Source organism: Marmota monax, unplaced genomic scaffold (genome assembly GCF_021218885.2).
Source record: "Marmota monax isolate L192 unplaced genomic scaffold, Marmota_monax_Labrador192_F-V1.1 WCK01_AAM20220418_F8-fsc00237, whole genome shotgun sequence".
In the NCBI taxonomy this organism is placed as follows: domain Eukaryota; kingdom Metazoa; phylum Chordata; class Mammalia; order Rodentia; family Sciuridae; genus Marmota; species Marmota monax.
This window is the reverse complement of record NW_026694627.1, coordinates 1,331,075-1,343,715: the sequence shown is the minus strand read 5'-3', so window position 1 is coordinate 1,343,715 and position 12,641 is coordinate 1,331,075. Positions and strand designations below refer to the sequence as shown.

The 12,641-nt window shown below is 48.7% G+C and overlaps 1 protein-coding gene across 1 annotated transcript; it reads left to right on the top strand.

Annotated features, from left to right (window-relative positions):
• The first annotated feature begins 1,273 nt into the window (after positions 1–1,273).
• On the top strand, positions 1,274–4,434 carry Ccl26 (C-C motif chemokine ligand 26). Its single transcript, XM_046422836.2, has 3 exons — positions 1,274–1,621; positions 1,697–1,811; positions 4,170–4,434. Exons 1-3 carry the CDS (start codon positions 1,552–1,554, stop codon positions 4,258–4,260), a joined length of 276 nt encoding a protein of 91 aa, XP_046278792.1. The 5' UTR covers positions 1,274–1,551; the 3' UTR covers positions 4,261–4,434.
• The last annotated feature ends 8,207 nt before the right edge of the window (positions 4,435–12,641 follow it).

Below are 12,641 nucleotides of genomic sequence, written 5' to 3'. Positions count from 1 at the left end.
AAATATGCATCTTTGTGCAGAATTTGAATGCTGGGCACAGTGGCGCACGCCTGTAATCCCAGCATCTTGGGAGGTGGAGGCAGGAGGATCACAAGTTCAAAGCCAGCCCCAGCAAAACTGAGATGCTAAACAACTCAGTGAGACCCTGTCTCTAAATAAAATACAAAATAGGGCTGGGGATGTGGCTCAGTGGTCAAGTGCCCCTGAGTTCAATTCCCGGTACCACCTCCAAAAAATAAATAAAAAAAACTTGAAAGAACCCCATCTTAGTCTCAGCCATCCTGGGTTAGGATGGGTTAGGTAGTAAGATCCCTGGCACTCGAAGCAGTCAAAACAATCTGAATATCTATAAGAGAGGTGTTTGAAAAGGGTTGAACTAAAAGAAATTAGTGGTCCCATCTCTCCATGGAAAATTCTATGATTCAATATATGGTCAATACTCCTTTTCTTTTCTTTCTTTCTTTCTTTCTGTTTTTTGTTTTGTTTTGTTTTGTTTTGTTTGTTTGTTTTGTGTGTGTGTGGTACCAGGGACTGAAACCAAGGGCACTTAACCCCTGAGCCACATCCCAGCCCTTTGTATTTTTTTTTTATTTTGAGACAGAGTCTCACTAGGTTGCTTATAGCCTCGCTAAGGTTGGCTTTGAGCCTATGATCCTCCTGCCTCAGCCTCCAGAGTCTCTGGGATCCCTGATGTGTGCCACTGTGCCTGGCGATACCCTTTTCCCTCCTGTAAAACTCAGGTGTTAAAGGGGCATATTTTAGGGGCATATTAGGATGTGGGAAACACTGAGCTCTGGCCTGATAGTCCTGCTCTGCCCCTCAGACTCTCCTGTGCAGATGTCACCAACCTTTCTAGAACATTCTTTCCCTGTTTTAGCTGGATTTGCCTAAAATACAGAACCATGGGTCACCCTGGAGGTCCAGGACAGAGCAGGGGAATACATAGTTGTAAAACCTCCAGGTGATTGGCATAATCTCCCAGTTTAGAGACCCTCTAAGCTAGATGCGAGGTCTCAAGTGGCCCCCACCAGCTCTGGCATGGCTGCGGCTCAGGCACCGTGAGGGCACAGGCCTGGAGGCCTGGACCATGGCTCTTGGTCATCCCTGGTTGGGCTGCTTTCTGCTGACATCTGAAACCAGTTAGGCCTCACCAAGAGATAAGCAATGTTCAGAAGGCAAACAAAACCTCCCGAGAGCCAGAAATCTATCAGGAACAACCAAGTGAGCTGTCGAGTGACTTGGGTCAGTTCACTGGAATATTTCTTCATTTCCTCCACTTCCGTTTTTCAATCCAGAAAGCATTGACTCGGCCTGTGTCCCCGGGCCCGAGACTCCTACTGGTGGCCAGAGCCCCTCTGCTCCTCCCAGGCAACCCTGGCCCCCCTTCCCTGGGCTGTGGGTTACGATTCCATTGTTCAGCCAAGAAAAGCCACTTCTGTTTCCAACCACAAAATTCTCTGGAATTCTCTTCAGGGACCGCTCAGCCTCCTAAAAGGGGGTCAGACAGGAGCAGTTCGGCAGACATCTGGGAAGGGCCCAGCTCCGAGGGCCATGAAGAGCTTTCCCCTGGTTCCTCCCATTCTCCTGGCCTTCCTCCTGAGCGTCCACACGTACGTCCTACGTATGTAGCTGCCCCACTCTTTCCCGGGGGCTCCTTTCCAGAAAGGACGGTCTCAAGCTTCCCTCCTGTTTTTAGGAGACAGTGACACGGAAAAGTCATGCTGTTTCCAGTACAGCCATAAGATGATTCCCTGGAACTGGGTGCAAGCCTACCAGTTCACCCAGATCAGCTGCCCCCAGCAGGGCGTGATGTGAGTATCTCCTGGGCGTGCTTTCAGGGTCCCTAGGCCGGCCACGTCACTGGATGGGGGTACCCAGCAGACCCCCTCAGCAGCAGAATGAGAAACCTGGGCTCCTGGGTTGGGTCCTGCCTCTGTGACAACATGCATGACTCTGAGCTCTGTTTGGAGCCTGCCATTCACACCATGGGCCAGGCACTGCGTGACCTGCAGACCCCGCAGGCTCATGAAAGAAAAGGGGCAAAGGTATTTGCACAAAAGAGTTGATCTCGGTCGTGATGAGTAGACACAGAGAGAGAGAGGATGAAGGAGCTTGTCACAGTGCCAGGAGGACCTGACTTGGCATCTGGAAGGTCTCCTTAAGGAAGGGACCCCAAGGATGAGTGGGAGGACATTCCAGAGAGGACCGAGGAGCATGGGATGAGCCAGAAGCAGGGGGGAGGATGAACTGTCAGCCTGACAAGGGGGAGAGGCAGCCAGGAAGCGGGGTCAGGGTAACAAGGGAGCTGACACAGGATCGGGGCTCCTGGCAGGATTCAATAGGGTCATGTATGCAAGTCCTTCAGCTCCGGGACTGGACACAGCACATGGTCAAGAAATGGAAGCTGCCTCCAGGAGCAAGCCCCAAGCGGGAACCAAGGCTCCTGATCACCAGAGAATATGTGAGCAGGAAGAGAAGGGGGCTCTGGGTACAAACCTGAATGTCATCATTTTAGACAGAGTCGAGGGTAGAGACGAGGACACTGAGAGCCTGCACAGAGTTTGGGGAGCTCCAGGGCTCAGGAGGTCCCGGCTCTTCTCCTTCGGGTCTTGAGGGGCTTTCTGGGACTTTAAAGACATCCACACTGAACCCACAGCTGGCAAAGTCCCTGAGCTGGGGTCAAAGCAGAACTCTGTCTCAAGCTGGGGGACCTTGGACAAGACAAGATTCCTCCATTCTAAAATGAAGGGGACAGGTGTTTATCAGTTATCTAGGACCACATATTAAACCACCCAATACGATGATGATACTTTTCTTATTTCTCATGGCTTCTGAGAGTCAGGAATTCCAGAAGGCTTGGCTAGATGGTGGTGGCTCACATAACTGAAGTCCGAGGGTGCTAGAACCAGCCTGGCTGGGGGCTGGCGGGCATCTCTGTGTGGCTGGTTGGGCTTCCTCACAGCATGGCGGTAGGACTTAGGAGGAGGTCCAAGCTTCCAGCATGAGAGCTTTCCCACCTTGTGTGACACAGCCTTAGCTGTCACATAGCATCACTTCCATCATATTCTCTTAGCCAGCAGTCCCTCAGCCTGGCCTAAATTCACGGGGAGGGGACACGAGCCTCCACCTGTCAATGGGAGTGATGTCAAAGAAATCTGCAGTCACACTTGCAGACTGTCACAGGGTCCTTCCTCTCCCTTGTTTTCCTGTGCCTTTGGCTCCTCTGCCCTGCATGTGCCAGGGCCAGCCAGCCAGCCCTGTAGACATCACTGGTCCCTGCAAACCTGTGCCATTCTAGAGTATCCCCAACCTCTCTTCTTGCCCTTCTGAGTGTTCTCAGGGAGCTCAGAGTTGGAGACTTGGGGACATCAACCATGACTCCCCCTTTTTTTTTAAATTTTTTACTGTTGGTTGTTCAAAATATTACAAATTTCTTGACATATCATATTCCACACTTTGATTCAAGTGGGTTATGAACTCCCACCTTCACCCCATACACAGATTGCAGAATCACATCAGTTACACATCCATTGATTTACATATTGCCATACTAGTGTCCGTTGTGCTCCACTGCCCTTCCCATCCTCCACCATCCCCCTTCCCCACCTCTCCCCTCCCCTCCCCTCCTCTCTCTCTACCCCCTCCACTGTATAACCCTACTCCCCATTTTTAATAAGCTCACAGTAAGGAATGCAAGAACCACATTTAAACAGCTACAGTGAGCAACCCAAGATGATGCAGATGAGAATTAAGTGGAATGGTGGTGTGGGTCCATTTCCCAGGTGAGGAAAATATTCTCCCACTGATCTTGGTGACAACTGCATAAGCTATAAATATACTAAAAGCCATGGAGTTGTGACTCACTTTAATTGGATGAGTAAAATAGTGTGTGAATTGTGTCTCGGGAAGGCTGTTGTAAATGGCAGGTGCAAGACACAGGTTACAGATTAGACCTGTGGGCAAGTGCTTCCTGGGGAGGGGGTTCTCTGAGCCTGGCTTCCTATGGGAACAGAGAGGAAGAAGAGCAGGGAGAAGAGGGGGTAGGGACAGAGTGTGGCAGGCCTGTGGGAGGGTGGCAAGGCTAGCCAGGGAGCTGCCCTGCCCTCTCCCCCTTCTCCCAAGGGAAGCCAAGGGCTCCCTAGTCACTTACTTCTGTCTTTATTTCACAGATTCACCACTAAAATAGGTGAGAGAGTCTGCGTCCAACCGAAGGAAAAATGGGTGCAGAGATACATTTCTCTGTTGGAAGCTCAGAAATAATCGTGACTCTGCTGAGTTTCCAGTCCAGGGACGCCTGGACCCTGCTCTTGGCCCTGTTCCCCTTGGTGGAGCTGGGGCAATCTCTGCAGAGGGCCTCCTGGCAGGGAGGGAAGCATGATTTCCACCAGAGTTTTTCTTCTTTTTTTTAAATAAAGGTTTTTCATGAAGATTTGACTTGTTGTTGATAAAATTATTAATGGATTAGAAGTTGATTTTTTTTTTTCCCCTAGGAAAGGAAACCAAGTCAGTATGTGTTAACCAGCTGCCTGGCAGGTCCCTAACCCCTGAACTGACCCTGTTATTGAATTTTACTGTTTTATTGTTGTTGTTCCATAATTGCAAAAAGACAAATTTATATACATTTTGTCAAAAGGCTTGGCATATGTTCTAACATTGTTGAGAAAGGTAAGTTAGGTTATTTGGAAAAGTAAACCCTGCCTAACATTTCACAGTCCATTCATGCTGGGTACCTGTTGCCTCACCGTATGGGAAATGTTTTTAGAAAACAAAAACAGTCAGGTGCTGTGGTATATGCCTATAATCTCAGCAGCTCAGGAGGCTGAGGCAGGAGGATTGCAGGTTTGAGGCCAGCCTCAGCAATTTAGTGAGGCCCTAAGCAACTTAACAAGACCCTATCACAAAATTTAAAAAAATAAATAAATAAAATAAAAAGGGCTGGGCATGTAGCTCAGTGGTAAAGCACCTCTGGGTTGAATCCCCAGTACCCAAAACACAAACAAAAAAATCCCAGAAAGAAAAAGAGAAAACCAAATACTAATCAATGAACATGAATAGGTTCTACCTACTAACCCTAGGAGGTCAATGTCTTCACTAGCCCAAGTAAATTCTTTTTAAGAAATAATTATAGATTCACAGGGGTTGCAGCCTATGGAGAGGGATGGTCACGGTGGCGCCCATCTGGGGAAGGGGTGGAGCTGAGACAGGAAGATCACAACCTGGAGACAGACCTGGGCAACTTAGACCCTGTCTCGAATAAATCAATAGGACTGGGGATGTGGCTCAGTGATAGAGTGCTTGCCTAGCATGCGTGAGGCCCTGGGTTCCATCTCCAACAACACAAAGATAATAATAATTATAATAATAACATGGGGAGATCAGGTGCACCCTTCCTCAGTCTCCCCCATGGTTACCTCTTACATAATTATAACACAGTGTCAAACCTAGGAGATTCACATTGGTAAAAAATGCGTGCATGGCTCTATCATTCTGCCATTGGATCACGTGTGGATTTGAGTAATCACTAGAATCAAGATACCGAATGGGGCTGGGGCTGGGGCTGGGGCTGGGGCTCAGTGGTAGAGCGCTCGCCTAGCACGTGCGAGGCCCTGGGTTCGATCCTCAGCACCACATAAAAAAGTAAAATAAAGATATTGTGTCCATCCACAACTAAAAAACATTTTTGAAAAATAAAAAGATACAGAAGGAGCCCACCAGAGGTCTCCCTGCTGTTACACCCCTTCTTGCTTAATGCAGCAGACGGAACCCAGGGCTGCAAGGCAGGCCAGGCAAGCGCTCTGCCTCTGCGCCACCCCAGCCCCTGCTGCCCTTGGCCGTCACTCCTTCCCTTCTGCCCCAGCTTGCAGCACCCACTAGGCCACTTTGCTTCTGAGCTTGACCTTTTTCAATTCCACATATAAGTGAGATCATGCAGGATTTGCCTCTGCTCGGCTCATTTCACTTAGCATAATGTCCCCCAGGACATTTATGAGTCACAAATGGCAGAATTTCCTTCTTTCTTAAGGCTGCCTAATGTTCCATTATATATCCACACACGTAGGTACATGGATATATTCCAATATATATATAAACATATTCAAGAGGCTGGGCATAGAGCTCAGTTGGTAGAGTGCTTGCCTCACATGCACAAGGCCTTGGGTTCAATCCCCAGCATCACCAAAAAAAAAAAAAAAAAAAAAAAAAATATATATATATATATATATATATTTTTTTTTTTTTTCACCCATACACACCCTTGTATAATGGGGCGATTTCTTCCAGGTCCCCTTACAGACTAGAAATCTGTACATGCTCAATGCCCTGCATAAAATGGTGTAGTAGGTGCATGTAGCCCAAGCCCACCCTCTAGTACACTTTGAATACTAGATTACTTACAATACCCCATATAACATAAATGCTGTCAACAGGTGTTCTGTACTGTTTGGTTTGTACTTGCTCAATATAGATGTCTTTTTTTGGAATATTTTGGATCCACTAGGGGTTGACCCTGTGGAGGCGGAAACACAGACACAGAGACCTATTACTTATATATGACATGTCTACCTCTATGTATGTATTTATATACACACCCATACACATGTATTACGTGTACAAAAACAGCACGGTATTATCATGAAAACAGCCATACAGGCCAACAGAATAATGCTGCAGTTAACCCAGAGTGCAGGTGTGTCTCTGAAATCTTGGTATTTCTTTGGGGTTTATACACAGAAGTGGAATTGCTGGGTAGCCCAGGAGTTCCGGTTTCCTGTTTTGGAGAACCATTCATACTGTTTTCTCTAATGGCTGTGCTAATTGGCTCCCCGTCCGAGGTGTGCAAGCCTTCCCCCTTATCCACGTCTCACTGATGTTTGCCATCATTTGTCTTTTTGATAATGTCCATGCTCACAGAGGTGAGGTGCTATCTCATGGCGGCTGGATTTACATTTCCCTGATGATTAGTTGTCGAACATATTTTCATATATTATTTGCCATTTGTGTGTCTTTTTTGGGAGAAGGGTCTCTTAAGGTCCTTTGCTGATTTTTAAATTAGATTCTTTGTTTCCTCGCTGTTGATGTTTCTTATATATTTTAGATATTGACCCTTCTCTGAGGACTCTTTTCTGACATTTGATAATCTGTTTTTTCTCTCCATTGAGATTGTTTACTTTGCTGTGCAGAAACTTTTCAGTTTGTCAGAACTGCTTTTGCTTTCTTCTAAGAATCCTATGGGTTCAGGTCTTGCTTTTAAGTCTATACTCCATTTTGAATTAATTTTTGCAAGTAGTATAAAGTAAGGTTCCAATTTCATTCTGCTGTGTGTATATCAGGTTCCCCCCCAATTTTTTTTGTACTAGGGATTGAATCGAGGGGCATATAACCACTGAGCCCCACCCCCAGCTTTTATTTAGAGACAGGGTCTCTCTGAGTTGCTGGGGCTGGCTTTGAACTTGTGATCCTCCTGCCTCAGCCTTCCAAGCCTCTGGGATTACAGACATGTGCCACTGCACCCGGCAGGGCCAGTAAATATTTGTGGGGTATACTTCCAAAGACAAATATTGACAGCTGCTTTTTGCTCAAGTTCAACTCTGAATCAGAGTGGTGTCCATGGGGCCCAGGGCAAGGCATCCCAGACACAACTCAAGTCCAAACTCCTGAGTTGGATCCACCCACTAAGGACTGCAGTTCCACCTCTTGCCAGCAGAGGACAACAGTCTCTGTCTATCTTCCAAGGATTCCTGTGAGAGCTCCCTGACATCTGGCCAATTCCCAGAAAAGTCCAGACTAATGAGTCTTCACTGAGGAAAGATCTGAGATTGGGATTCGTGGGCAATCACTGCAGGAAGACGGCGGGGGAGAGATGTGAAGAAAGGAAGAGCTCAACCTTCAGCCAGCACAGGTCAAATGCTGGGGAGGGGAGCCATGGAAGGCAGGGCCATTAAGACGTCCCACAAGAGAATGGACTGGTCGAAGCTTGACTGGAGACACTCTGAACTTGAGTCTCAGTCTCTTCACTTTTCAAACAAGGAGGCTGGAATACAAGATTTCAGAGTTCCTGAGTTCCAGAGTTGGAGCTCCTGAATTCCTTCCTTATACCAAAGCATGCTCACGATAATCCAGCGGAGAGATGGGCATGTGCAGATACAGCCCTGCAAGAGTCCACAAGAGAGGCCAGGTCTGGGCCAGGTCCCTTGTCAGGGCTCAGGCACTTTTGGGGGGGGGGAGGGTGGGGGCAGGGATTGAGCTCAGAGGCACCCAACCACTGAGCCACACCCCCAGCCCTATTTTGTATTTTATTTAGAGTCAGGGTTTCACTGAGTTGCTTAGTGCCTCGCTTTTGCCGAGGCTGGCTTTGAACTTGTGATCCTCCTGCCTCAGCCTCCTGAGCCACTGGGATTTCAAGCGTGGGCCACTGCACCCCATTCACTCTGATTGTATTCTAAAATCCTCTGCTTCTCTCAGCCCCTAGGAATCACCTACCACACCCCTAATATCATGCCTGGGCCAAAGCCTGACACATAGTAAATTCTTACTAGCAATGTACAGGACGAAGAAGGGAAGGAATTAAAAAATAGAACTGAACATCCCGGCTCTGTGTGGGCACAGGGCAGAGACGGTGGCACCTTGGAATTGCTGGGACACTTGTCCTGAATAAACCTGCTCCTGCTCTTCAGGAGCAAGGCACCTGGAGCAAAAGGAGAAAAATTGTGGAGGAGACGTGAGAGCCCAGGATTAGCGAAGATGGGTTGGTGTCCTAGAAGCCAGTCACGGTGTGTGTCTTCTACCTCCCTCTCCCTTGGCAATGACCTTGTCTCCTCCATTACAGAGCCACTGGTTCAGCTGGAGCTGGGACTCCGTGGGTCCATTAAGACTCCCCTGGGGCGGACAGGCATCCACAGAGTGCATTAGAGCGAGACAGACTGGCGGGGAGGTCGGGGCCGGCTTGGCAGCCGCCGCCCCCAAAGAACAGCATCTCAGCCTCATTCCTTCCCAAACAGCAACCCCAGCAAATCCCAGGAGCCTGATTAAGGGTGTCTCTGCACCAAGCAGGTCACCGCCCTGTCTCGGGCCTGCAATTTCCATGCAATGGCTGCTCTTCTCTGAATGGGCAGTCTGCTCATACTGACCCCTTCTGCACGGGGGACCCGTGTGCTCGCAAGCGAGGGGAGCCTGGCTGGGATCCACCGCTTATCGGCCCTGTGATCCGAGATGAGTTCCTGAATCTGAACCCTCCATTAACCTCGTCACCAGCAAAATGGAGCCGGTCATGACACCAAGCTCATCAGGTTGCCGCAGATTACAAGAGATAAGGCATCAAAGGCTCATAAAGCTTGAGCCGGATCAATAGTAAGTGACTAAGGGAAGTCCACGGGTCGCAGCTGCTGCCTGCCTTGCTATTTTCTTTGTTAGGATGACATGAGTTGCACAAGGTGATTTCTAGGGTTCACTCAGATGCTAATATTCTGTTCATTCAATAAATAAATAGTTATTTACCACATTTAAAAAAATTGCAAAACCCTCTTCTGGATGTTATGGCTACTGATATGACTTAAAAAGAGAAAAATCCCTGTCCTCATGGGGAAGAGAAGTGATGAGGAGGAAATGTAATAAATAAGGACACTATAAGGGGCCGGGAGTGTGGCTAGCCTAGCATTTGCCTAGGCTAGCATGTATGAGGTTCGGGGTTTGGCCTCAGCCCCACAATGAATAACTACATCATAGGTCAGAGGCGTCGAGGGAAGGCAGTCCAGCCGTGGTGGGGGGAGGTGTGCAGTTTGAAGGGGTGGTCAGGAAAGGCTTCCTTGAAAAGGTAACATTTGAGTGGAGGCTGAAAGGAGGCAAGGCCCTGAATCCTGCAGGTGTCTAAGGGAAGAATGTTCCAGACAAAAGCAGCAGCCTGGGGTAAGGATGTTGGCTTTTACTAAAAGAGAACTGGGGAGCTTCTAAGGGTGAGCGGGACAGGGCAGAGGTGTAAGGATCAAGGATTGCAGGTCCCAGCGGACCTGAGTCAGCGTCCTGGAGGAAGAAGGTGGGAAACTAAGAGGCCGCAGCCTCTTAGCAGTGAGGGGGATAAACGAAGTTGAGCAACGGGTAACCGTGAGGTCAAGGTATGAACTTGAGAATGGGCGGCTGAGATTGGGTGGAGGACCAGAAACAGAGGAGGTGGGCTTGGGAGGGTCACCTGTGTGCACCTGGAAATCCCCAGGAACCCAGACCAGAGTAATGCTGGGGAGATGGCCAGAGCCAGCCGAGAAGGGCATCTGTGTCTTCAAATATGGTTTTTATCATCAGATGTGGCAAAGACCGAAAGATTGGGACACAATTGCCATTGCAAGATAAATCGTCACACTCAAAGCAGGGGCTTGTCCTGTCGTGGACCTTCCACGGGAGCAGCACAAGGGGAGGGGGCCAGGCAAGAGTCCTCATGGTGGGTTTCACAGGAGGGGCAGGTGAGCAGGTAAGTAGGCCTGTGGATTTCCGTGGGCTCTCGGACGGGGAGCTGTGCTTAGTGGCCCAGCTGATGGGCAGGTGGGGGTGGCCCTGGTTGGGGGCCTGGGCTCTGGATTGGTTGGTCTGCATGTGAAAAGCGCCCTCAGTGGATAGGGATTAGCCAACTCTGGGAAGGGTAGACCTTCCAGGACCCCAAGGTCCCAAGAGGACAAAACAGGAAAACAAAGAGTACAGGTTCATACAGTCAGGAAGTGAGGGGGGTGGCTGGGGCCCTGAATGTTGGACTGTGTGGTGAGGATGTAAGCGTGAAGGCCTAGCAGTGGGAGGAGCCAGGACATGTACCCCGCCTCATCAGGGTTGGGCAGCTGGGCCAGGGACCACCTTTTTTTTTTTTGGTACCAGGGATTGAACCCAGGGCCTTCTGCCACTGAGACACAACCCCAGCCCTGTTTAATTTTTATTTTGAGACAGGGTCTCACTAAATTGCCGAGGCTGGCCTCAAGCTTGCACTCCTCCTGCCTTGGCCTCCAGAGTCACTGGGATTATGGGTGTGTACTAGTGTCCCTGGCACGGATCTCACTCTTGATTTCTGCTGGGGAGTGTGGGTTTGTTCCTTCTGGGCTGGCTGTTCTTTAGCTTCTCTAGATGAAGTCAGATCAAGAGAAATCAGATTTCCATTTAGGAAGCAGGACTTTCTGTATACATCATAACTTTTTCTTTTTTCTTGGTATTGGGGATTGAACTCAGGGGCACTTGACCACTGAGCCACATCCCCAGCCCCATTTTGTATTTTACTTAGAGAGAGGGTCTCACTGAGTTGCTTAGCACCTCACTTTTGCTGAGGCTGGCTTTGAACTCGTGATCCTCCTGCCTCAGCCTCCGGATCCACTGGGATTACAGGTGTGCGCCACCACACCCGGCTACATCAGAACTTTGATAAAAATTGAAAAAGTGGTGGGGGAAGGCAATACCATGGTTTGAATGTGTCTTCCAAAAATTTATGTGTTGGAAATTTAATCCCAAATTCATGTTGATGGTGTTTGCAGGTTGGGCCTTTAGCAGGGAATTAGGGTTAGGTGAGGTCATGAGGGCGGGGCCTCCAAAATGGGATTAGTAACTTTCTAGGAAGAGAAGGGGACCTGCACACAGCTGCTCTCTCACCATGTGATGGCCTCTGTAGCAGGAAGGCCATCACCAGGTACCCACACCTTGATCTAGACTTCCCAGCCCTCAGAATTGTGGGAAATAAACTTCTTTGCTTTATCAGTTACCCAATCTGTGGTATTCTGTTATAGCGGCAGAAACTGCAGTAAGACCAATGATGACAACATTACGTCTTTTAATCCATCAGTTGACTGGGGTAGGAATTAATTCAATTCCCATCTCACGGATGAGGAAGTTGAGGGTCAGAGATGTTAAGTGCCTAATACACAGTTAGCAAGTGGTTCTGGCACTGGGCCCCAGGGTCGAACCATTTCTAGGTCCATGCTTTCCCCCATGTACAGCCTCACCCATCGGAGGAAGCCATGGCAGGATGCCCAGTGCACTTAGAACTGGGAAAGTTCTGGACCCAACATCTTCCTTCTCAGCTACCAATGCTGCAAATTCCTTTAAGAGAGGGCAGGGACCTTCCATTCCACAGGCATCTAGAAAGCCAAGAGCTCTCATCTGCCCTCCACTGGCTACTTTTATTGATTCCTCTTTCATGTGTTGAGAATCTGCATTTCTGGCCAGGCACAGTGGTTTGAAATCCCAGCGATTCTGGAGGAGGCTGAGGCAGGAGGATTGCAAGTGTGAGGCCAGACTCAGCAATTTAGCAAGATCCTGTCTCAAAATTAAAAAAAAAAAAAATTAATAGGACTGGGGATTTAAAAAAAAAAGCACTATTAAAAGGAAAATAAAAAGCAAAAAAAGAATCTGCATTTCTGCTAGTGCTCACCTGTAGTCCCAGCTACTGAGGAGGCTAAGGCCAGAGGATTGTCTGAGTCCAAGAATTCAAGGCCAGGGTTTGGGGATTTAGCTCTGTAGGGGGCACCCCCTCCTCCACAAAAAAATCTTAACTGGGCTTCTCCAGAAATCTTCACCATGGCTGATTTTAGGACTGTCAGCAAAAGAGTCTCTACAAAAGAGTCCAATGTAGATAAACTTCCTATTTTCGTGTCGCCCTATCTTGCTTGGCTATAGGCCGGGAA